The 21694-nt window shown below is 40.4% G+C and overlaps 1 protein-coding gene across 2 annotated transcripts in view; it reads right to left on the bottom strand.

The window, feature by feature from the left end:
• Positions 1-1521: 1521 nt before the first annotated feature.
• Positions 1522-21694, bottom strand: part of nlrc5 (NLR family, CARD domain containing 5) — a 36464-nt gene continuing 16291 nt past the window's right edge. For both annotated transcript variants that reach the window (XM_020587260.1, XM_020587261.1), the window contains 41 exons: positions 20305-20388; positions 20081-20170; positions 19744-19794; positions 19619-19648; positions 19201-19284; positions 18704-18787; positions 18377-18466; positions 18033-18122; positions 17751-17834; positions 17252-17335; positions 16599-16688; positions 15899-15946; positions 15785-15814; positions 15587-15670; positions 15418-15501; positions 14778-14867; positions 14539-14598; positions 13898-13981; positions 13701-13784; positions 12617-12706; positions 12439-12504; positions 11499-11582; positions 10934-11017; positions 10519-10605; positions 10319-10378; positions 10107-10154; positions 9549-9632; positions 9373-9456; positions 9209-9292; positions 8716-8790; positions 8528-8611; positions 8317-8400; positions 6582-6680; positions 6384-6467; positions 5834-5917; positions 5520-5603; positions 5343-5426; positions 5179-5256; positions 4791-4874; positions 4394-4477; positions 1522-4170 (listed from right to left, as the gene is read on the bottom strand). In XM_020587260.1, coding sequence (XP_020442916.1) covers positions 4089-4170; positions 4394-4477; positions 4791-4874; positions 5179-5256; positions 5343-5426; positions 5520-5603; positions 5834-5917; positions 6384-6467; positions 6582-6680; positions 8317-8400; positions 8528-8611; positions 8716-8790; positions 9209-9292; positions 9373-9456; positions 9549-9632; positions 10107-10154; positions 10319-10378; positions 10519-10605; positions 10934-11017; positions 11499-11582; positions 12439-12504; positions 12617-12706; positions 13701-13784; positions 13898-13981; positions 14539-14598; positions 14778-14867; positions 15418-15501; positions 15587-15670; positions 15785-15814; positions 15899-15946; positions 16599-16688; positions 17252-17335; positions 17751-17834; positions 18033-18122; positions 18377-18466; positions 18704-18787; positions 19201-19284; positions 19619-19648; positions 19744-19794; positions 20081-20170; positions 20305-20388 — 3202 coding nt within the window. In that variant the 3' untranslated portion in view covers positions 1522-4088. The remainder of the gene's footprint in view (positions 4171-4393; positions 4478-4790; positions 4875-5178; positions 5257-5342; positions 5427-5519; positions 5604-5833; positions 5918-6383; positions 6468-6581; positions 6681-8316; positions 8401-8527; positions 8612-8715; positions 8791-9208; positions 9293-9372; positions 9457-9548; positions 9633-10106; positions 10155-10318; positions 10379-10518; positions 10606-10933; positions 11018-11498; positions 11583-12438; positions 12505-12616; positions 12707-13700; positions 13785-13897; positions 13982-14538; positions 14599-14777; positions 14868-15417; positions 15502-15586; positions 15671-15784; positions 15815-15898; positions 15947-16598; positions 16689-17251; positions 17336-17750; positions 17835-18032; positions 18123-18376; positions 18467-18703; positions 18788-19200; positions 19285-19618; positions 19649-19743; positions 19795-20080; positions 20171-20304; positions 20389-21694) is intronic.

The raw sequence follows: 21694 nt of genomic DNA, 5'->3' as shown, positions 1-21694 counted from the left end.
CATGCTGTGTTCTATATCAGCTTGTTGATCTCAGTGATAGTCATAGTAGGGATTTCAGAAGGCATTTCACTTAGTCTTGGTAACCTGCCACGTAGGTTCCAGGTGTCCATCTTGGTAGTGATCTTCAATCTCAGGTCAGCTGCTCTTGCATTAAGCTCATCTGGGCTTGTTACTGTGGCTTGGTACCCAATCTCCAATTGTGGGGGTAATAATATCTCCCCCCCCGACCTGTTGTCCTGCCTCCTTCTTGCTGTAGCATTTGTTTCGTGTTCTCTCTCTCTCCATTTTATATATATATTTGCCATTCATAGGCTGGTAGTGTGAGCCTGACTGGGGCTTGACTATGTCTGAGGGCTGCATGCCAGGGAAAGCCGAGTAGGCATGTAAAAATACATGAGGGTCAGAATGTTAGGAATACCTGAACAGTACATACAGAACAGTTATAGTTGTCTAAAGTAATAATCTGACCTAAGATTAAATTCATAGACAAAGATTACATAGGTTTTGCTAATGCCAATGCAAGAAAGCCACAGAGGAAATTGCACCACCATTCTTAACCACAGGAGAGTGCCAGATGAACATAAATGAAGTCCACTCCAGTGAGAGATTATAGTGATGTGTCATCCAAATGAAATAAACAGCAAACTATGTAACAATTAGTTAATATGTCTTAGTTGTGTAAACATAATGTACAACACAGTTCACCTTTGACTTTAGGAAGTGGCCCTGGTATATCTTAGATATTTTATCAGTGTATATGCAACTTTATTTCACTACTATTCATTGCCTGTTAGTAGTTTTGCTTGATGTGTTCAGGCTTGAACCATCTATATGTTACATGCAACAGCAGGTGGTCAACACGTAACTGGTCATATGCCATGAATAGCTGGGACATTCAAGACTCTTGTTTACATCAATATGCATTCTAAATATAAGTATCTAGGCTGTGCAATGTTCCACGGGGCCTCAAAACCTGAATTTTAGCTTACGTATAAGGTGCTATTCAAGTTTATACACACCATTAAAGGGAACCAAGTTACGCTAAGGTATAACTGGCAGGAATTTCTACTGCTGCCATAAAAACAAGACAAACCTAATTCTTTAGGAGGATTGTATCATATTATGATGCTGCAGTATGTGCAGTGTGAATCTGAGCTCATTAAGTGAATTGCCTGAAATGGGAAACTCTGCTGTCCTGAGCCTTCTTCAATCAGCCAAATACAAAAGTCAACAAATTCCTTATATAGCCTCTGAAGAGGTAGGCAAAGAGGCTTATATAATTATATTCCAAATATGTGGAAGATTGTTTGCACTTTGTTAGATTTAAGTTAAACGTACTGTCTTTTATTCTAAACAGGAATTAAAGCCACATTAAGAAGTAATAAAAACAAGAAAGATAAATGAAAAAGAAATGCAAAATTCAGTAAAGACTGAAACTCAGTTATTTTTAATCAATGATCTCAGTGCAAGTTAGAATGAATGACTGTCAGTGACAAAAGCAGCTTATCACATGAAAACAAATCAACTTCAAAGGTCAAAGTGTTTATTTGTCATATGCACAGTCAGGAAACATCTTACTTTGTCATCCACATGAATGCCAAAAAATAACAAAAGAAATAAAGTAGATAAATAAGTAACAAAATTGACGACACTTGAACATAAACCCTGAAGACAAAATTCATTTTAAACAGATAAAATAGTTTAGGGTACCTCAGTCTGTCTCTGCAGACATCACCACTTAATTTAGTTTCATACTAAAACTACACAACACCGCATAGAATAATGTGAAAGGAAACAAAGTGTGCTAGTTTCGAGAGACCCCATCTGAGTGGTATCTCCCTTTCATTCAAAAATAAAACAAACTCAATTTGAATTAGTTTAAATGACAACTCAATCATTTTCATAATATTGTCAGAAATAAATACGCAAATTGGACAGAGGCCACAACCTAAAATGACCATAAGAGCAGATAACAGATGGGTCTCCTCCCTCTGAGCACTGCCTTCACTGTGAGTTCATGGATTGTTGTGTTTTCACCAATGTGGCCTCTAAATATTGTTAAATATCATTCAAGTTCAAAGGAACCCAATGTTTCGAAGTTGCATGTATATACATATAATAGCTTCTCACGAGAAAACGTGTAAATCAAGGACTCCTTTACATCATGACCTCTAGCTTCACTGTGGTTTGGGTTGGCAGAAAGAGCAGGAACACTGCTTGCAAGCCAGCATTAGTGAAACTGGAAGGGTATGATTGACACTAAAGAGCTACAGTACAAGTTGTTCCTCTACCCCAGTACCACCTGTAAAATTTAAATTCAGCAGTAAGGTCTGTTAACCAGCAGCTCCTGGACAGGACATTTGGTCCATTATCTTAAAAATAAGAAAACCTGTCTCCTAAAACCTCAAAATGTTGTTTCTTAAATATCTTATTTAAAAAGCCTTTCCATGTGTGAATTACTTCACAGTTAGCCCAAACACACCTTAGCCTCCTTTGCTAACTTTATTTGGACTGCATTAATTATTCATGTTACAAAAATGAGGTCTTCACACACACACACACACACACACACACACACACACACACACACACTAGTTAGAAGCACTCAGATGTAGTTCTCATAAAACACCCACATCATGATGACACCCATTGTGGACTATCAAATAAAGGGAAATTGTGTTGATGCTAGAATGAAGGAACACATGACACTGTCAGCTAATCGTGCCACATTACCAATGTGAAGCTAGAGGCCAAAAAGTGCACAGATACATTTAAATGGTCTCAGAAATAGATACATTTTCACAAACACTTTAAATACATTTTAACCATACTTCAATACAGTGTTCCCCAGAGCAGCTTGTAATATTTAAAAACTAATACATGCCAGGATGGGAAGACAACTCTTAAAAATACACAATGGGCTCTATTCTGCTGAAATAGGGTGCTGAGGGAAATGCAATTGTATACTGCAGGCTAAAGCACATGGGTGTATCCAACATTTTTTTTGTTGTTGTAATTTTGGTGGCCATGGACATTAGCTGCAACCAGGCACCACATGGAAGAGAAGCGGAATACATTATTAGTGGAAGGAATGCATCATGAGTAGCTGAGTCAGGACAGGCTTTAGTGATGGCCAATCAAGCCAGCTTCTTTCATTTCTTTTAAAAACACAAGAAACCTGACTTTGACCACATATGAGAGTGAAGTAAGATTTCCCCCCTTTTTCCCCTTTATATAGCAAGCTAGTAATGCTAACTAAGCTAATGTTAAAATAACTTACAGCTGATGCCGAGGTCAGCATGCTGTATATTGTAGCTGTTTACTGCTCTTCAAGTGGACAATGGTAATGCTAATTCTTGAACTCTGATGCTGAATGTTTGCCTCAGTCCAGAGGAATATTGAAAAAAAAAATTCCCTAGATTAGACTGAAGCAGCAAGAGAAAGGGAGACAGGCAACATGCTGTCATGAGAGAACCAGCTAGTGCAGAAGCTACAGATATGCAGTGTTACTGTATTTAATTTACCGCCACAAGTTCTGTAGGAAACACTGCAGTGCCTTCGCACAACACCCCTGTACTAAACTGTTATGAAAAGTCTGAGCCAGTTTTAACACAAATGTGATATTAAATTGAAATGAGTACAAAACTGCCCCGCACTGCCTAGTCAGCATAAATACAGCCTCAGCTTCTACTCCCACTTCAACATAAGCACATTCATTCATGGTGGGAAAATACCAAACACACCAATGCACAAGAAATGCAGACTTGTGCCTAAGGAAAACTGCATAAAGAATGTTTAAAGCTACGCTGGCAGGAGCCCTGTATGTCATAGACCACAGTGGTTTGATTATTAGACACCCCAGCTGCTCCACCCCAGATACCTGACTGATCACAGGTTTTTACACACAATGACATGGAGATCTATTTTTGGCATTTTCATTGGTCATGCCTTCTAACAACTGCTCAGCAGTGAAGACAAATTTGAATTCCATTTATGGCAAAAGCAATACTACAGCAGTGATTCGCCTTTGCAGACAGTCATGATGTGGAATTCTACTTCTGGAAGCCACTGTGCAGCAACATACTGTATTAGGTGGATGAGAAATTCAGTCTCCCATCCCTGTCCATGAGCCTCTGGGCTTCACTCAAAGAGATTTTGTTTCTCCACAGCCTGAAAACCACAGTGGGAGAAGTTTTATGCAGCATTTTTTAAATGTTGTAAAAATACAAATATAGCAAATTTCAACCAAACAACAAGACAAACTGTATTCCAGAAATGCATAGTGACAAAACAAAACTAATCTTTGCTTTACCAGTAGATAGTTTAGGTGGTTAAGACAATCTACAGCTGTCTGTTTAACCTTATCTAAGAGACACTAGGAGAAAGTGTTCACCTAATGAGCTGAAGAGCCGGACATGACTGCAATGCTTTAACCAGGGCCTCCGCTCCAAAGACCATTATACTGTTGGACTCCAGACTAGGAGAAAAACCCATATATGTAAGGGACAAGGCAATCAAGCAAGGAAGTGAAATGTAACCAAGTTTGAATCAACAGTAGCACATTTTAACTGCAATTTTAAAAGCCAAGTACAATCAGTTGTGTAAGATTTAGCTAGTCACATGCAGATGAGCTTGGGCTCGCATTTGTGCTTGTTTAGTTTCAGGAAAATACAAAAAAAAGTACCTAAAAACAGTAAAGGTTTTTAGAAGTAGAAGGAAAAATAATCAAGCCATAAATACAAATCCATGCAAATTGTAACAGTGATGAGTGTGTGTGTTTACAAACTCACTCTATTCTGGTCAGCTTAGTACACAAAGGCAAAGTTTTGGCCAACTCCACAGCAACATTATCACGACAGTTATTCCATCCCATACTGGACAAACAAACACAAGGAGTGTTAAACAGTTTCTTCCTCTTTATATATTGCATAAGCATAAGTAATATTTCAGGCTCCATCACACCAGGAAGTTCACAAGTCATGATTATAGGTCACACTGAACACTACAGCTAAAACCAAGGAGGCTCTTGTACTTTGCAGGATTGTTTCAAATAAATTAGATGAGCCATACTGATGCGTTCAAACAATACTAGAGTTACAAGGCACCCAGTTAGCTGTCATTTTTTTTATATTACCTACTTGTACTGTACCACTACTATATTATAATTTCCCATCTTACCTCACATCCTGTATGAGGGGGCAGTGAGCCAGACTGGCAGCTACAACACAGAGCTCTGCAGTGCCAACAGAGGTCAAACTGAAAGACCATACAAGAGAAAGGCACAGTCTGTAAATCTAGTCAGTAATGTGAATCCCAAAACAATAGGAGCTAATGAGCCTTACTTAATCTTGGTGAGATTCATCATGCACATTATTGCTTTGGACAGACTTGCTGAGCCTTCATATCCAATCCTGTTCTCTGAAATACTAGAAAAGACACATACAAGGATAAAGAGCACAAACCTCAGGACAACTGACAAATACAGTAAATGTCAGTAAGACATTTAATGTGTGACTTACTCCAACACAGTGATGTGTGTCAGCAATGGTAGAACAAGGGCCATGCTGGCAGCAGTGAGATCACCAAGACAGTTTCTGGAAAGACTGGTAGACAGCCAGATGGTTAATTTTTTACTAATAGAAATATGTACATTTTCTGTCTGTATTCTTCTCAAACCAAAATACATGTAAACAAATGAACACAAACTGTTTAAATGTAAGAGTGTTTACATGTGGTGATAAAAAGTGTTAATTGAACCAAAATGACATATAGCTCCTTTATCCAAGAAGTGCACATGTGATTGAACATTAAAAGTGTCATCTCATGTCCTTACTGTAGCTCCTCTAGGTGCCTACAGTCAGTCAAAGCCTCCAGTAGCTGCTTTCCTGATTGGTCGCTGACATTGTTCTTTGAGAGACTGCAGGATGGACACATGCGTAACAATAAATGCAAAATAAGTAGTTTGATATTCTTTTCTGAAAACCTTGGAAGCTGGAATTGAGAGAATTTTAGAGTGACATTAAGGTCACAGTGTGACTGATATGACCTTTGGGTGGTGCCAAACTGAAAAATGTTCAAATGCTATACTTAACGGAATCCAAGACAGATACAGTATATAACAATAAAGTGTAAAGTAGTAGTTTGGGATCCATAACATGTATGTGTAAAAAAAAAAAAAAAAGACACCAAGCAAAGTGTAAAACTGATCACATTCTAATTAACTATGTAGCTGAAACAAGGTTTTGTCATCAGAAACCATCAATGATTTGCAAGCTTATAATTCCATGGGTGGTGTGTGCACAGCATGTGTAAAAAGTAAAGTGAAGAGACATTAATATTTCTCTAAAGAGCCAAACTGGAGAAACCTATTGTAGGAGTCATACCTGATCTTCCTGAGTTCTTTCCAGGTAGAAAGGAGTCTGGTCAGCTGCTGTACTCCTCTATCTGCCATCCTCCAGCCCTCCAACCTGAAACCACAAGTCCAACATCACTGAAGACTGCTTCATTTATAAGACTGAAGTGAGGATGATCACATTTGCCTATGTGCAGCAAACTTTGTGTAGTATAGGTGAAAAACTCACTCCAACTCCTCCATTTGTGTGAGTCCTTCCATAGCAGCCAGCAGGTCCAGCATGCTGTCAACGTCTGATGTCCCCATCAGTGTGACAGTCTCATTCAACCTGGCACGCACACACACACACACACACACACACACACATGCTATTTAACCAAGAAAACAGGCTCTTATACTGGTTCTGAAGAGGGAGTGAATATCCTATAGTTGACCATTATGGCACAATTATTACTTGTGTTAAAAAAGCTTATGTGAGCAGAATTTATATCAGTGTAAATACATTTATTTATATGCTGTAGAAAAATGTTCTGACCTCGCAGCTTGTCAGCGAGCAACAGTTTAGCTTGAAACTATTCCATCACACGCCCGACGTTAGAGAGACATGCATGGACGTCTATAGCACATCAGTTGGTCTAAGTCCCTTTTTTGGTATGTGTGATATGTGTGGTAGAGGTTCAAAACCCAACATCTGAATACAACTCTTTTTGGATGTCTTCATAAAATTCAAAATCAAAGTTTATGTGACTCAAACATTGGCATGTGTTTTGGATCTGTTCTGGGTGTCTACTAGCCTCCAGTGTACAGTCAGGGGCAAAAACATTAGCTCGCCTGCATTTCTGTCAGATAATGCACCACTTCTCCCAGAAAACTGGTGCAGTCTTTGGTATTCATTCAATGTTCATTTTCTTTGTTTGCATTGGAGCAAAAAAAAAAAAAAAAAAAAAAAAAAAAAGAGAGAGAATTCTCCAGCACATTGCCTGAAACCATGTCTGGGTGCTTTTTGAAGTCTGCTCTGGGTCATTGTCCTGCTGTAAGACCCATGACCTCTGACGGAGACCCAACTTTCTGACACTAGGCCCCAGAATTCGCTTGTCTGGAAGTTGATCAAGGTTCTTTATCCATCACTTGCAACAAAGGATTGTTCAATCTGTCATCTATTTTTCTCTTTTGTCCACATCCAGAAATGCAGGGGTGCCAATATTTTGGCCATGGCTGTAGGTCCCCAAAAGATAGTCAGATTCTGAACATCAGTGAACATCCAAGGTGTCACGTTGCACTCAGGACAATAATCTGCTGGCAATACCTGTCACATTATTGCTAAATAACATTTCCAATGACATTCAGCTAACTTGCAGCTATATGTCACTGTTGTCGCTAGTATTGTTACTGTATTAATGCATGTTAACAAATTCTGGGGGCATAGTTTCAAACCCTTAACTGATTCATGTGAGCAGTGAAGCAGCAGCTTTAGCAGTGACAGTGTAAGCAAACAAGACACTGCATACAGACCAGGGTGTTAGAGTGGTTCTGGGTACATGCATTTCAGTGTTACTACAGCAGGAACAGTAAAGGTGTCTGCTTGAAATAACTCTGCATGCTTAGCGCCATATATTTAATAAGTACCTAGCTATAAAAAGTCAAAATCAGTTCTAATGATCATACATTTTTACAAAAAGAATCAGAATCAGCTTTATTGGCCAGGTGTGTCGGACACACGAGGAATTTGACTCTGGTACATCAGCTCTCAATGTGCATGTACATGTCAACAAGGGAATGTGCATTAGGAAAGAGATAGTAAAAATAAATAAATAAAGTAGAGTACTTATAAATAAATCAAGAGTACTTATAAAACAAGAGTGAAATCTTTATACATTCATGTACTAACTTATCTCAGTAACTCTTAAATGGGATTTCAGGTTCTAATGAGACTGATACAGGAGATTATAGACTGTGGTTCTTACTTGAGACTGCGAATGCAGCTGATATTCCTTAGTGCTTGTGCCAGACACACTCTCTTGTCTTCATCCAGATGCACAGAGTCTAGACTTGGGTTGCACACACACAGAGTACTCAGAACTACTTAAAACTTGAAGACATCGACTCTGTATTCAGACATTTTTGTGCATGTGTTCATTCATGTGCATACAGTACATGTGTGCCTGCGTGCCCTACCAAAGACCTTCCAGACTGACGCACTGCCCCAGTGCTTGGACAAGCTGCAGCCCTCCAACCGGTGACCATTCACTATGAGACAGACTAAAGAACACATGTCAAATACTTTACTTTGTACTTTAAGTGTCTAATGTCATTACCACTAGTTTCATATTTAATACTGTATACAATGAATGTTAAATGCTTACTTGAGTGATCGTAGACGGGGAAACAATCTGGTCATAATCTGAACTACTGTGTCACTAATCACATGACCTGACAGACTGTTAGAGACAAAGGAAGAATATTTGTACTGATTATTTTGTAAATGAGTGGTATAATAAAAACTTATTACCCGAGGTGTGGTAAAATATGAAATAAATAAACTTCAAACATTTACTCAATGCACGCTAGGAAGCACTGGAGATGTCTCCGTGCAGTATGTGTCAATATCCAAAAATATTGACGCATACTGTAATCATGTGAACATAGACAATAATTGGAGGGCTGACAAGGACTCGGCTAATTACATCCATTACTATTCATTAATAAAAATTAAAAGAAACAGATCTGGCCTGGCTGTGTTTTTGTCAGTGCAGCAAAGCCCTCTCAACTACACACAAAGACAATTATACTATGATATACAACTGAAGTACTGCTATTGAATTGCCTCCAAGGAAAGTAACAAAATGTGTTGCTCACTTTAAGCTCTGAATGGATGTAGCCTGCAGCAAGGCCTCTGACAGCTTCTCATCCACAGCGGCACAAGTCTCTTTGGAAGCAATACTGCAAAAGACCAGAGCAGATATTTATACAACATCAAAACAGTCATCAGTAAAAGAGCCAAATGTGAAAATGGGTCTAACCTGAGAGAAGTAAGATTTGGCAGCCAGGGCAAAACAGAACAGAAAAACTCAGCTCCCTCTACACCCAGGCTGTTCTGGGAAAAACTGAATAAATACAGAGGATTTTTTTTTTTTAGTTTCTTCCATGATTTACAGATACATCTCCCTTGCATACTGACAAAATAGAGAGTACTAACTCCAGCTCTTTCAGCAGGGGACACCTCTGGATGATGCTCCTCATAGGTGCAAGCTGGTACCCCTGTAGCGCACAGCCCACAAGGCTAGAGGAAAGCAGAGCAGAGATTAACACCTACTCCCAGCAACATACTATTTTCTGGTATTTATTTCTGGCTGTTATCAAAGACCTAGACAGATTAGGTTCTACCCTTTTCTGTATTTGAAGCCATTTTGTTATTCTGGGTTTGAATATTTGAAGTGACTCTATCAGCCACTGGAACCAAAATCTTTTCTGATACCATGTGCAGTAGGTTAGGGTAACCCTAACCCCAGTAACAGTGCTGCTGTTTTTCTCCCTGACATTCCTCAAATTGTTTCAAAGTGTAAGGGTCACAGCTAAAACAAAATAAAAGTACAAAACAGGAAGTCTCCTGAGATCATGACATGCCTTGGTAAGGGCAAAGTTCATGTTTATTTCTAATCTAACATGAAAATAGAATTATGCCCTTAGATCAGAGGCCTGTGATAAATATTCTGCATCACTTGCATTGTTCTAGCACATTTAAATGAAACAGTACCCTATTTTCTCTGTGGCCACTGATGGGGCTGGTTCTGCAGAGTCAGCACTGAAAACACAAAGCCACAACATTATTTAAAAGTCACTTTAATGTTGTAAATGTAACTACTTGCTGCTGAACTCCAGGCGACTACAGATTCTGGCTTTTATTGAGTATGATTATAGTTTACATGAGTCTCCTTTGCAGGGTTAAGATAACGTGATATTTATTACCTGACTGAAGTCAGTTCAGTAGACATCACCAGACCCAGGTGTAGCATGGTGTGGTCCACCCTGGAAAGGACATGTGTTCCAGATTCAACACTCATAACATCATATGGGACTTTTTACAGTGAGTGTGAATATTTGTAGAGTGTATGATCTTCTAACACGTATGTGTGTCTGTGTTTGCTTTTAGCAATTGCATATTTCACCTAATAGTCTGAATGTTGCTGTTGAGCTCAAGACAGCGACACACTAAACGAACAGCTTCCTCAGCTGTGATCCAACATTCCTCAATGCTGCAAAACAGAATGTAAGAAAGCTCAGCGTCTACCTAAGCAGATCACCACCACTCCACTATTTCAACAGAAACAGAGGTACAGTGTGTTCAGCCACAACTAAAAATTTGATTGTATTAACAAAAGCAACACTAAAAAATGAAAAATGTACTATAGCTAAAAATTCTTCACCTATTGCTTCTAAAAAGTTAGGGCATACCAACAACTTATTTAAATGTACTCACTACAACGTACAGCAAAATGGCTTCCTTTGCTTGTACGTATGTTGTCCAGAAACCAGTGTGACACTTCCCTTAAGGAACAAACAGCGGCTTCTACTCATTCTCACCTGACTCTCAATCCTCTTTGACCACCATTCAGGAGTTTCACAAAGTCTTCAATCCACCCCGACTGCAGTGAATTGTTCTTGAACCTGTGGTCCAACCACAAAGCCATCATTACTGATTTTCCATTACTGATGGAAAGTAAAATAAATTCCAGATGCATAAAATACATTTAATTTTAGCAATTTGCATTTGAAAAATATAAATGCTGCATTAAAAACTTTTAGTCTCTAGGGTAAAAAATAAGCAAAGCCTTTACTGAAGACAGGTTAAACACTTGGTTAAAAATGTTAATTCCTCAGGAAGTACGAGATACATCTTTGTGTCTTCATCCTCATGCATCCAGAAAGCTTTATACAGTAAGACCGAGATCTGTTATTGTTTTTTTCACAGAATTTTCTCTATAAAACAACTTGTCCTTCAATGAAACTTTGTTTGTGCAGTGTCCACATAAAAAGCCATTACAATTTTATTTAGAAAAAAATTTGACATTTGTTTTCCTAATTTCCTGAAAAGCTTTTTTAATATGATGAGAGCCATGACAAGGCCCAACCACTGAGATGTACTTACTCCAGCTTGGTCAGACTGGGGCAGGTAGCTACGATCTCTGCTAATCTGACCAGATGTTCACGTTCCAAATTGCTTTCTCTGACACTGACAGAAAAGACAGGAGAGACCAAACATTAACTCAACATATGAGGATTTATCAGAGATAAAGCATTTACTGCCTGATGAACTGAAACCTGTAAACCAATCAAACTACAAACAAGGAGAAACGTTGCTGTCAGTTGAGAAAATAAATTCAAATCTGATGTTGCTCAGGGGCAGCACAGTGGCGTGGTGATTAGCGCTGTTGCCTCACAGCGAGAAAGTTCCAGGTTCGAGCCCCGATCAACCTGGGGCCTTTCTGTGCGGAGTTTGTATGTTCTCCCCGTGCTTGCGTGGGTTCTCCCCAGGTGCCCCGGCTTCCTTCTCCTTCCTTCCTCACACATGCAGTGTAGGTTGATTGGTGTCTTTAACTTGCCCATAGGAGTGATTGTGTGTGTGAGTGGTTGTTTGTCTGTGTGTTAGCCCTGCAATGACCCCATTTGGGACTAAGCGGTTTAGAAAATGGATAGATGGGTGTCCCTCAAACCCATTTTAGCATTAAAACTGTGTCATTGTGTGGTGCGAACATGGTGAAATTGTGTGCTTGCTTTGCAATGACAGATATTTCGACACTTCCTGTCTGTCAGTGCTCGCCAGGATCACTTTAGATGGTTTTAGTGCAAAAACCTGATACCTCTGTTGTTATCTCCGGCTGACATATAAATTATCGAGACTTGATCTGTGCAGAAATTTCTTAGAATATAACACAATCTATAGCATTATTTTAATTTTGAGTGAGTAAAATAGGGTACAAGATCAGAAACACCTCACAAGGATCTCTTGGCTTCCTTTCTTCCTCAGTTTGCACCCACTGTAAATTTATACACTGCTCTTTATACACTTGTACTGATTCTAGTCTTACCTCAGAGTTTTTTCACAACCTCCATATTGTGTGAACCAGATGAGACACCTCTCCTCTTTTCCCAGTCTACCAGCAGAAAGTTGAGTTCATGGGCAAAGACACAGACAGACTTCATTAATTCTTATAGTTTTTCTTTTCTGGTCCTTTGTTCACTTCTCTCCACAGCACACAGACTCACCGGACTTCTACGTCAGAGATGTTATCACAGGTACACAGTGAGCTGGCCACATCCAGCAGGCCCTGCTGGGTCAGGCTATTGCTGCTGAGACTGTAGGTGAGGACGCATTAAAGAAGAAGTCTTTTGACATGCCACAGTAGGAAAAGCACATCTATAAATACAATTAATCCATTTTATTTTCCATCCATCCATCCATCCATTTTCTTCCGCTTATCCGGGGCCGGGTCGCGGGGGCAGCAGTCTAAGCAAAGATGCCCAGACCTCCCTCTCTCCAGACACTTCCTCCAGCTCCTCCGGGGGAATGCCGAGGCGTTGAAAACCCACGTACGCACAGGAAGAACATGTAAAGTCCACACAGAATGGCACCAAGTTGGCCGGGGCTTGAACCTGGAGTCGTCTTACTGTGAGGCAACAGCACTAACCACTGTGTGGCCAGATCTAATTTGACAAAAAAATTGGAGTTGAGCACATAATGTGAACATGGCCTTAGTTTTGTTCAGTTGATGACCCACTACACGTACCAGGTTACATTATTCAAATGTTAATTGTCATTGTCCTTCTTCACCACGACGGATCGGTACATCGACCGCATTGCTGCAGAAGCTGCACCGATCTGCCTGTCAATCTCCCGTTCCATCCTTCCCTCACTCGTGCACAAGACCCCAAGATACTTGAACTCCTCCACTTGAGGCAGGAACTCTCCACCAACCTGAAGGGAACAAGCCACCCTTTTCCGGCTGAGAACCATGGCCTCGGATTTGGAGGTGCTGATTCTCATCCCAGCCGCTTCACACTCGGCTGCAAACCGCCCCAGTGCATGCTGGAGGTCCTGGTTTGATGGGGCCAACAGGACAACGTCATCTGCAAAAAGCAGAGACGAAATCCTGTGGTCCCCAAACCGGACTCCCTCCGGCCCCTGGCTGCGCCTAGAAATTCTGTCCATAAAAATAATGAACAGAACCGGTGACAAAGGGCAGCCCTGCCGGAGTCCAACACGCACTGGAAACAAGTCTGACTTACTACCGGCAATGCGAACCATTTTATTTTCTGTAAATAAAATGAATGATTGTTGGGCATATCTTACTTGACATAGCTGGTGATTTTAAGGCTTGGCAGAGACTCCACGAGCTGCTTCACTCCTTTGTCTCCCAGATGATTACTCGATAAACTGCAGGCAAGAGAAAGAGTTGCTCAGTAGCCAATACCAACAGTTTAGTGAGAAAGCACAGGTTTGTACATCTGTTTATTGTAGGAGTGTGTGTAAGTGTGTGTGACACTCACTCCAGGTCAGACAGCGGAGGACCCTGCTGCAGGATCTCGAGCAGTCTCTCCAAGTCGTCACTGGTCAGGTTAAAATGAGTTAACCTGTGTGCACAGTCAGACAGACAGTACATAAGGTATTATTATCCATTTTGTCACTCAACAGAGCCCAGTGTTAACTACAATTAACACTTTATAATCAAATAAGCAACTACCCCTGCTAGTTTCTCTTCCTCTTCTTGAATCATCATTAAATGCTACTTTTGTGCCATAAAATGCCTTTTTTGTGACTCTCAATGGGCTGCTATAAACTGTTGCATATTCTTTCAGCTTAGTAGTTTAGAAAGCCAAACATACAGTCGGCACATGTAATTTTTGTCAATTACAATAAAAACACAGAGGGAGATTGCTCGCCAAGCTACTGTTCTGTCTTCAGCTGTGGTAAACAGCATTCTCTGTCATTGCTGCAGAGCTTGTGGTCATTGTCAAACTGAACCACATACACTGACAGTCACACTGAAAGTGAAACTATCAGATATGCTGTACATAAAATGTACGTTTGCAGGAATAATGAACAGAGCAGTCTGAAAAACAAACACCCACCAAGTAGTTTAGTTATATCAGTAGAAAGCACATAAAACTTTGTTTCGTTGCGGACAGACCTGCAGCTGGTTTGCTCGGCTTTCACGCTGTCAAAATGGATGAAGGATTCACACTCAGGGCTGAAGAAAAGTTCAAAGCAGCATTTAATACAAGCATTATGAAGTGGCAGGTATCAGTAAATAACAATCAATAGAATTACAGTAACATATTTATTGTAGTGTAACAACTGCAGAGAGCACCTACTTAACTTTTTAAACTTGGTGTAATACTGTACATGTAACACAGTTAAATATTGTACCTGAGCCCCACTGATGTGACTCGCTGACTGACAGTCAAACAGCTGACCAATGTCAACGCCCCAGTCGTGGACATGATGCTGTGGCTGACACTGGAGGCACAGAGGATATAGTGGATGGATTCAAATTAAATGAGGAGGTAATCAAATTACAGTGGTGAGCGATGAGAATAAATGCTAGAGTTAATGTGTTTGGTGGCCATGGTCTAAAACTAACTACAACTACAGTATAACTTTATGTGAAGTAGCAGAGTGGATTAGTTTACAGTGGACCACCTTTAGGCTTTAGTTTATTCTAAAGGTGGGGCTTTTTTTGTATTTCACACCATGGTATTATTTTTGCCACCTACCAAAAAATTTGGCACCAAGTAACACTCGTTTATGAAGCTCAAAATGTTTCAGGTTTTGGTGAAATTGTCATAAATATATAAATTCAATTATATGTTTATTACTGGGGTCATAGTTAAAGGTGGTGTTGTACTAGACATTATATTCAGAGGGGTTCCTAATATTCTGACCCTCTCATGTAACATTTTGAGCTTCATAAACACAGATGTTAAGGTGGTTGTGTTGTATCGAAGTGCATACAATTTGTACAGGTGTACCTAATAAAGTAGCTGGTGTGTTTATGTGTACATCTTACTTGAGTCTCCGCAGTGACGCCATCTTTGGCAGAACTTTAAGCAGACTCTCAATAGCGTCATCTTTCAATGAGCTGTGAGACAAACTGACACAACATAAAAATATGTTAATGTATACCTGTTTCTTAATAGCATGAAATAATACTGTGAATAAACAATAGTTCCACTTACTCCAACTCCAAAGGGGAGTGACACTGGACCAGTCTCCTACATAGTATGGTGATATCAGATGGCAGGAGGATGCTGTTGTTTAGCCTACAAAAATAAAAGAGGATCACTTCTGTAGTAGCAACATGTTTTGAAGAAAACAAAAGCCAGAGGCATGTCAACTATGTATTTTTCCTCTAGCTCTTTATCACTTTACCATACCTGAACAACTTGAGCTGCTGTTTGTCACCGCTGAAAAACGGAGAAAAACAAGACAAGTCAAATGCAGACAGTGGTATTCAGATGACTGAAGGTTTTCGGATGCAGCTCTTCTACCTTTTGTCAGGGCAGAACTTCAGGAGCACCTGCTCTGTCCCTCCCTCTCTGTAAAACCAACAGGGCACCATCAGATTAAAATTCTGTACTTTTTAATGTCAGTTTATAATTAACAGGGACATTGTCTCCCCCTCAAATTAATCTCTGTGCAAATTTATATGGTATCTTGCTGCATGGCAGCTTGCTGTGTTGGCATGGATGGATTACAGAATGGGCCTACTGGGCACAGGACCAGGGGCCTAAGAGATCAGCCTCTGTATGAGTGACAGTTAATATTTCTTGTTTGAAAATCTTAGAACTCAGGTAAAACTCAGGCTACAAATGGCTATTAAATATACACAAACAGACTCAAAAGGACACAGAGTTACAAAATGACCACAAAGAGATGCAAAACCATCCCAAGAGACCCCAAAGAACTATAAAGAGACCAAAAATAAAAATATAGAGATGTAAAGAGGCACAGAGCTATCAAAATGAGGTGCAAAACTACCAAAAGGCCACACAAAACAATCACAAAGAGATACAGGACTGCCATAAAGAGACACAGAACTATAAAGACGCACTAAAGGACTGATGGCGCTATATAGAAGGTGTGAGGGGGGCTTTTACCTGTCCACGCCCAGGGATCCATTTTCACCTAATCCACCCATGCATGTTGGTGAAACATATGCTGAGTCATTAAATATAAAACAAAGAGTACCTGATGTGAATTTCTGTTAAGTTGTTATGGGAGCGCAAAGCACCAGCCAGCATGACCACTCCCACCATGCTGATGCCATTGTTACTGGCACTGAAAAACACATGAACACAATAATCAAGCAGGTGTGACAGAATCTCTTCATACAGATAAATGCCCCAGGGCACACGTGTACATTTCAGTCTCGGTACATTTTCTTTGTAATCTCTTTGGAGAGAAAATAATGGCCCTGCTTTTGCCAACTCACTGTATCAAGATTAGTTTGTCTTACTCTGTCTACCAGCAGCACAGTCTCATCTTTCCTTTCTTCAGCCTTGACAACAACAGTGAAGCCATGACACTAAATGATGCCACCAAGGTCACTCATGAAGACTAAATACACATCCCAGATAATGGCATTGATGCATTCCTTTTAATTTATTGAACATATGTTAATTGTGTGTCTGTGTTATTGTGCCATTTTATTTTTATTTGCACTGGTCTTACTTATTCTATTTTAGTCATTTATTGTGATTTTATTCTGCCATGTAAAGTACTTTGGTCAGCTGGATGTTGTTTATAAAGTGCTATATAAATAAATTTGATTTGATCCACATTTTATTTTAAACAGGTTGAAGCATTTTGAATGCTTTGTTTTGTTTGCACTTGGGTCTTACCTGATTTTTTGGATGTTGCTAAGACGAGGCAGGAACGCCAACAATTTCTTCAGACTTTTGTCACCTAAACAGTTACTGGACAAACTGACAACAAAGAATATGGAGTTACTATCAGGAACAAGAGAGTACAACTTTGGAGAACTGCCAAAATAACAGCAACACTTAAGTAATGGAGAGAAATGTGGTATAAACAGTATAAAAGATCATTTAAATGAAGTTTATACAGCCCTTACTGCACCTCAGGACATACAGTACCTCAGGAAATAAAGCATGGTAAAGAACAATCTGTGGTCTGCTATGAGACTGACACAAGCATGGTAAATATAGCTGACGTATGTTGGTCAATGCTGCTCAGCTTGTAACATGAGTGGTCAGTAAACATTGATGTCCCTGCCAACTCATTACAACACAAGGTAGTGAATGTAGAAGCTATCTGAGTCCCAGACACATGCATTAGTATTTTTGTGTGTGCACAACCATGTCTTTATATGACTCTTACTCCAGCACAGTGAGATCAGAAGAGGTCCCCAAACTCCGCCACACTCTGTTCATATCAGCAGGCAGCAGACCACAGCTGCTGAGACTGATAGAGAGAATGGCTTCATGATCATCATCGTCAGTGTCATTTCTGCTGTGACCGTGATAGCCTAACTTTCAGTCACCATCATTCTCAAACTGAGAACATTTTATACATGTTATACAAACAATTGAAACTAATAAAACTATACAAACAGAATAAAACCAATGAATTTGATTTGAAAAATAAAAAAAGGATACATACCAAAGTGTTTTAGATATTTCATTTGCAGGCTTTTCTTTTCCCCCACTGAACCTTATAGACACCTGGCTAGGACCAGGGCTAGATTGTAGTCTAACACATAAAGAAACATGCAGTTACATAGCAGTACTTCAGGATTATTGCTGAATAGTTCATGAGCATTTATGAATATCTCCTATACTGAAACCCTGGAAGCAAACCTTACTGTATGTGCCAATTGTTCTACACAGGATTCAGGAAAATGGCATCATAGGACGTCAGATATGAGAAATAATGTACAGTATGTGTGACGATGTAGGAAAATGTGCATTTATAGTATGGGATGCACATTACAGGTGTGTTTGTACCTGATAAGAAGCTCAACTACAGATGGACAATCAGAGAGCAGAGCGGTCAGAACCACCAAACCCTCCACTGAAGAGCAGCTGCCATGCAAACTGAGAAAAGATATGGGGCCGTCAGAAAACTGGTACTGTTCATTTTTATGGATGCTAAACACTGTTTTTTTTGTACTTCCCTATCCTTAACCACAAAATATTGAACAGCACATGAAATGTGCTTTATGCTTTTTTTCTATAACTAGGTACACTATATTATATTGCACATCAAGCACATGCAGAATACACCATAAAAAGTGCTTTGTGCTTCTTCGTTTCTATAAATCCATCTCTTACATGATCATTTGGGTCACGTTGAACTTTGGCAAAAACTGGATCAGTGTCCTCAGAGTTTCCACATCCCACTGGCCTCCAGAGAAACTAGGTAGCACATAGTGTACACACAGACACACACGCATTGCATCTGATTTGATTAAGTACACAATACAAATTGTAAGTCATACTTTGTGTGGTGCTATGTATGTGATACACACGCCCAAATGCACTGTGCAGACTATTCTAAGAACATGAAAACTTATTGTGTGGAACCTCGCTAAGGTGGCAAAAAAGAAAGTCACTGCTGATAATAAAAAAATAAACTTCTACCAACTACTTACACTGAATATTTCTAATATGGACACTTCTTTTGTTTCAAAGATGGGATGTTTAGTTAACCCAGGACAGAAGATAAAACAGTATGTCAACATCTTGCTGTTTTCAGTACTGCATTATTCTGTTTCAGTATATTGTAGAGGGGGTTCTGAATTTGAAGAGGTGTATTTAGTGTTACTTACTCCAGGACAGACAGGGCAGGGCAACATGCCAATGACTTTGCAAGTTTTTGCATCTCAGACTCGCTCCATTTCTGGTTCAACAAGCTGGAGAAAAATGGTACCAAACACTAAGGCTTTTAACAACATAGCAAGAATAAAGACACTGACAACTCTGAGTCAAGCTGAAATCAAATGGCACAGAAAGTAAACTGCTTTGATTAGATGACATCCAGGTGTTAGTAATAACACACCAGTAGTAATGAAGTCACAGGCCAAAGGCCGTTTCTAGTCAAGATTAACTACTTTCGAAATAGTTAAAGTACTTTGATAACTACAATTTAACTTCAAAGACGAAGCAATGTTCTCCAAGACAACAGGCACACCCATGTTTTGTAAAGTAGTTAACATGTCGTAACAGCATTATAGTTTAATGTCTTACCTGACTCTTGATTCAAACTTAGCTTGGTGGCTGCAAAGGGGAAGTTATACAGTAAATATTATGGAGCTCAGCTTGGTTAATATTTGTTTTGTTGTTTTATTGCTTTATTTAACCAAGAAACTCACCTGTTCATATCTGACTTTTGGAAAAAAGTTACTGTGACTTCTTTCATCCCACTGCAAAAAGACAAAAATCTATATTTTATGACAGTTATGCAATTTTCATGCAGTTTTCATTTGACCCACTGTTACAGTACTTAATTGCTTTGAGGTCTATAAAATAAGTTTGTAAGACTGAAGGTTATGTGAAGGATAAAATATTTTGGTTACAAAATCAAACCAATAGAATGAAGTGTACAATATAAAGTCAATAAACTACAGTCAATTGTTCAGCTAAGTTGAAAGTGTGTTGTATGTATGTATTCTAGTGTGTATGTGTGTGTGTGTGTGTGCGTGGTCATACTCTGCGTGAACATGCTGGATGTTCAAACTGGAAGACATTTTCCCAACTAGATAGACCACTGCTTCCAAAGAGCTGTTGTTTCGACCCAGCCTACAAGGTGCACAGACACACACAGACACACACAGACAAAAAAATTCACACAAATAAATTGTAGGTAACACACAGAAAAATGCTGAGACACTTAGTTGTACTAAGTAACAGTCTCGACAGAAGTATGTCCTTACATCACAGAGACCAGCCTTGATAGTTTGGTGAAGATATCAGCTATGTGTTTGATGCCCTCGTCTTTCAAACTGTTGTCGCTCAGACTGAAACACAAGAACACCAAAACAAAAGCTTGGTGTCAAATTTTAGACTTGAATTCAAAACATTTCATCATTATACAATATTAGAGATTTAGTTTCAGAAAAAAACATTTAGTAAGAAACAACAAGCCCGATGTTGTGGGGCTGTCTAGGCTGACACGCCTCTGCAACGTCGCATGGCAGTTGGGGACAGTGCCTCTGGACTGGCAGACCGAGGTGGTGGTCCCTCTTTTCAAGAAGGGGGACCGGAGGGTGTGTTCCAACTATAGGGGGATCACACTCCTCAGCCTCCCCGGGAAAGTCTATGCCAGGGTACTGGAGAGGAGAATTCGACCGATAGTCGAACCTCGGATCCAGGAGGAACAATGCGGTTTTCGTCCTGGCCGTGGAACACTGGACCAGCTCTATACCCTCTTCAGAGTGGCAGAGGGTTCATGGGAGTTTGCCCAACCAGTCCACATGTGCTGCGTGGATCTGGAGAAGGCATTCGACCGTGTCCCTCGCAGAGGGCTGTCCTTTGTCACCGGTTCTGTTCATTATTTTTATGGACAGAATTTCTAGGTGCAGCCAGGGGCCGGAGGGAGTCCGGTTTGGGGTCCACAGGATCTCGTCTCTGCTTTTTCCAGATAACGTTGTCCTGTTGGCTCCATCAAGCCAGGACCTCCAGCGTGCACTGGGACAGTTTGCATTCACCTAACATGTAAACATGCTAAAGTTTGCAGCCGAGTGTGAAGCGGCTGTGATGAGAATCAGCACCTCCAAGTCCGAGGCCATGGTTCTCGGTTGGAAAAGGATGGCTTGTTTCCTTCATGTTGGTGGAAAGTTCCTGCCTCAAGTGGAGGAGTTAAAGTATCTTGGGGTCTTGTTCATGAGTGAGGGAAGGATGGAACGGGAGATCGACGGGCGGATCGGTGCAGCTTCTGCAGTAATGTGGTCGATGTATCGGTCCGTCACGATGAAGAAGGAGCTGAGCTGTAAGGTGAAGCTCTCGATTTACTGGTCGATCTACGTTCTGACTCTCACCTATGGTCATGAGCTTTGGGTCATGACCGAAAGGGCAAGATCCCGGATACAGGCGGCCGAAATGAGCTTCCTCCGCAGGGTGGCCGGGCGCACCCTTAGAGATAGGGTGAGGAGCTCGGTCACCTGGAAGGAGCTCAGAGTAGAACCGCTGCTCCTCCACATCGAGAGGAGCCAGCTTAGGTGGCTCGGGCGTCTGTTTCGGATGCCTCCTGGGCGCCTTCCTAGGGAGGTGTTCCGGGCATGTCCCACCGGGAGGAGGCCCCAGGGAAGACCCAGGATACGCTGG

Source organism: Monopterus albus, unplaced genomic scaffold, assembly GCF_001952655.1.
Source record: "Monopterus albus unplaced genomic scaffold, M_albus_1.0 scaffold448.1, whole genome shotgun sequence".
Classification (NCBI taxonomy): domain Eukaryota; kingdom Metazoa; phylum Chordata; class Actinopteri; order Synbranchiformes; family Synbranchidae; genus Monopterus; species Monopterus albus.
The sequence above is the reverse complement of the archived record's forward strand: the minus strand, read 5'-3'. Positions and strand labels throughout refer to the sequence as shown.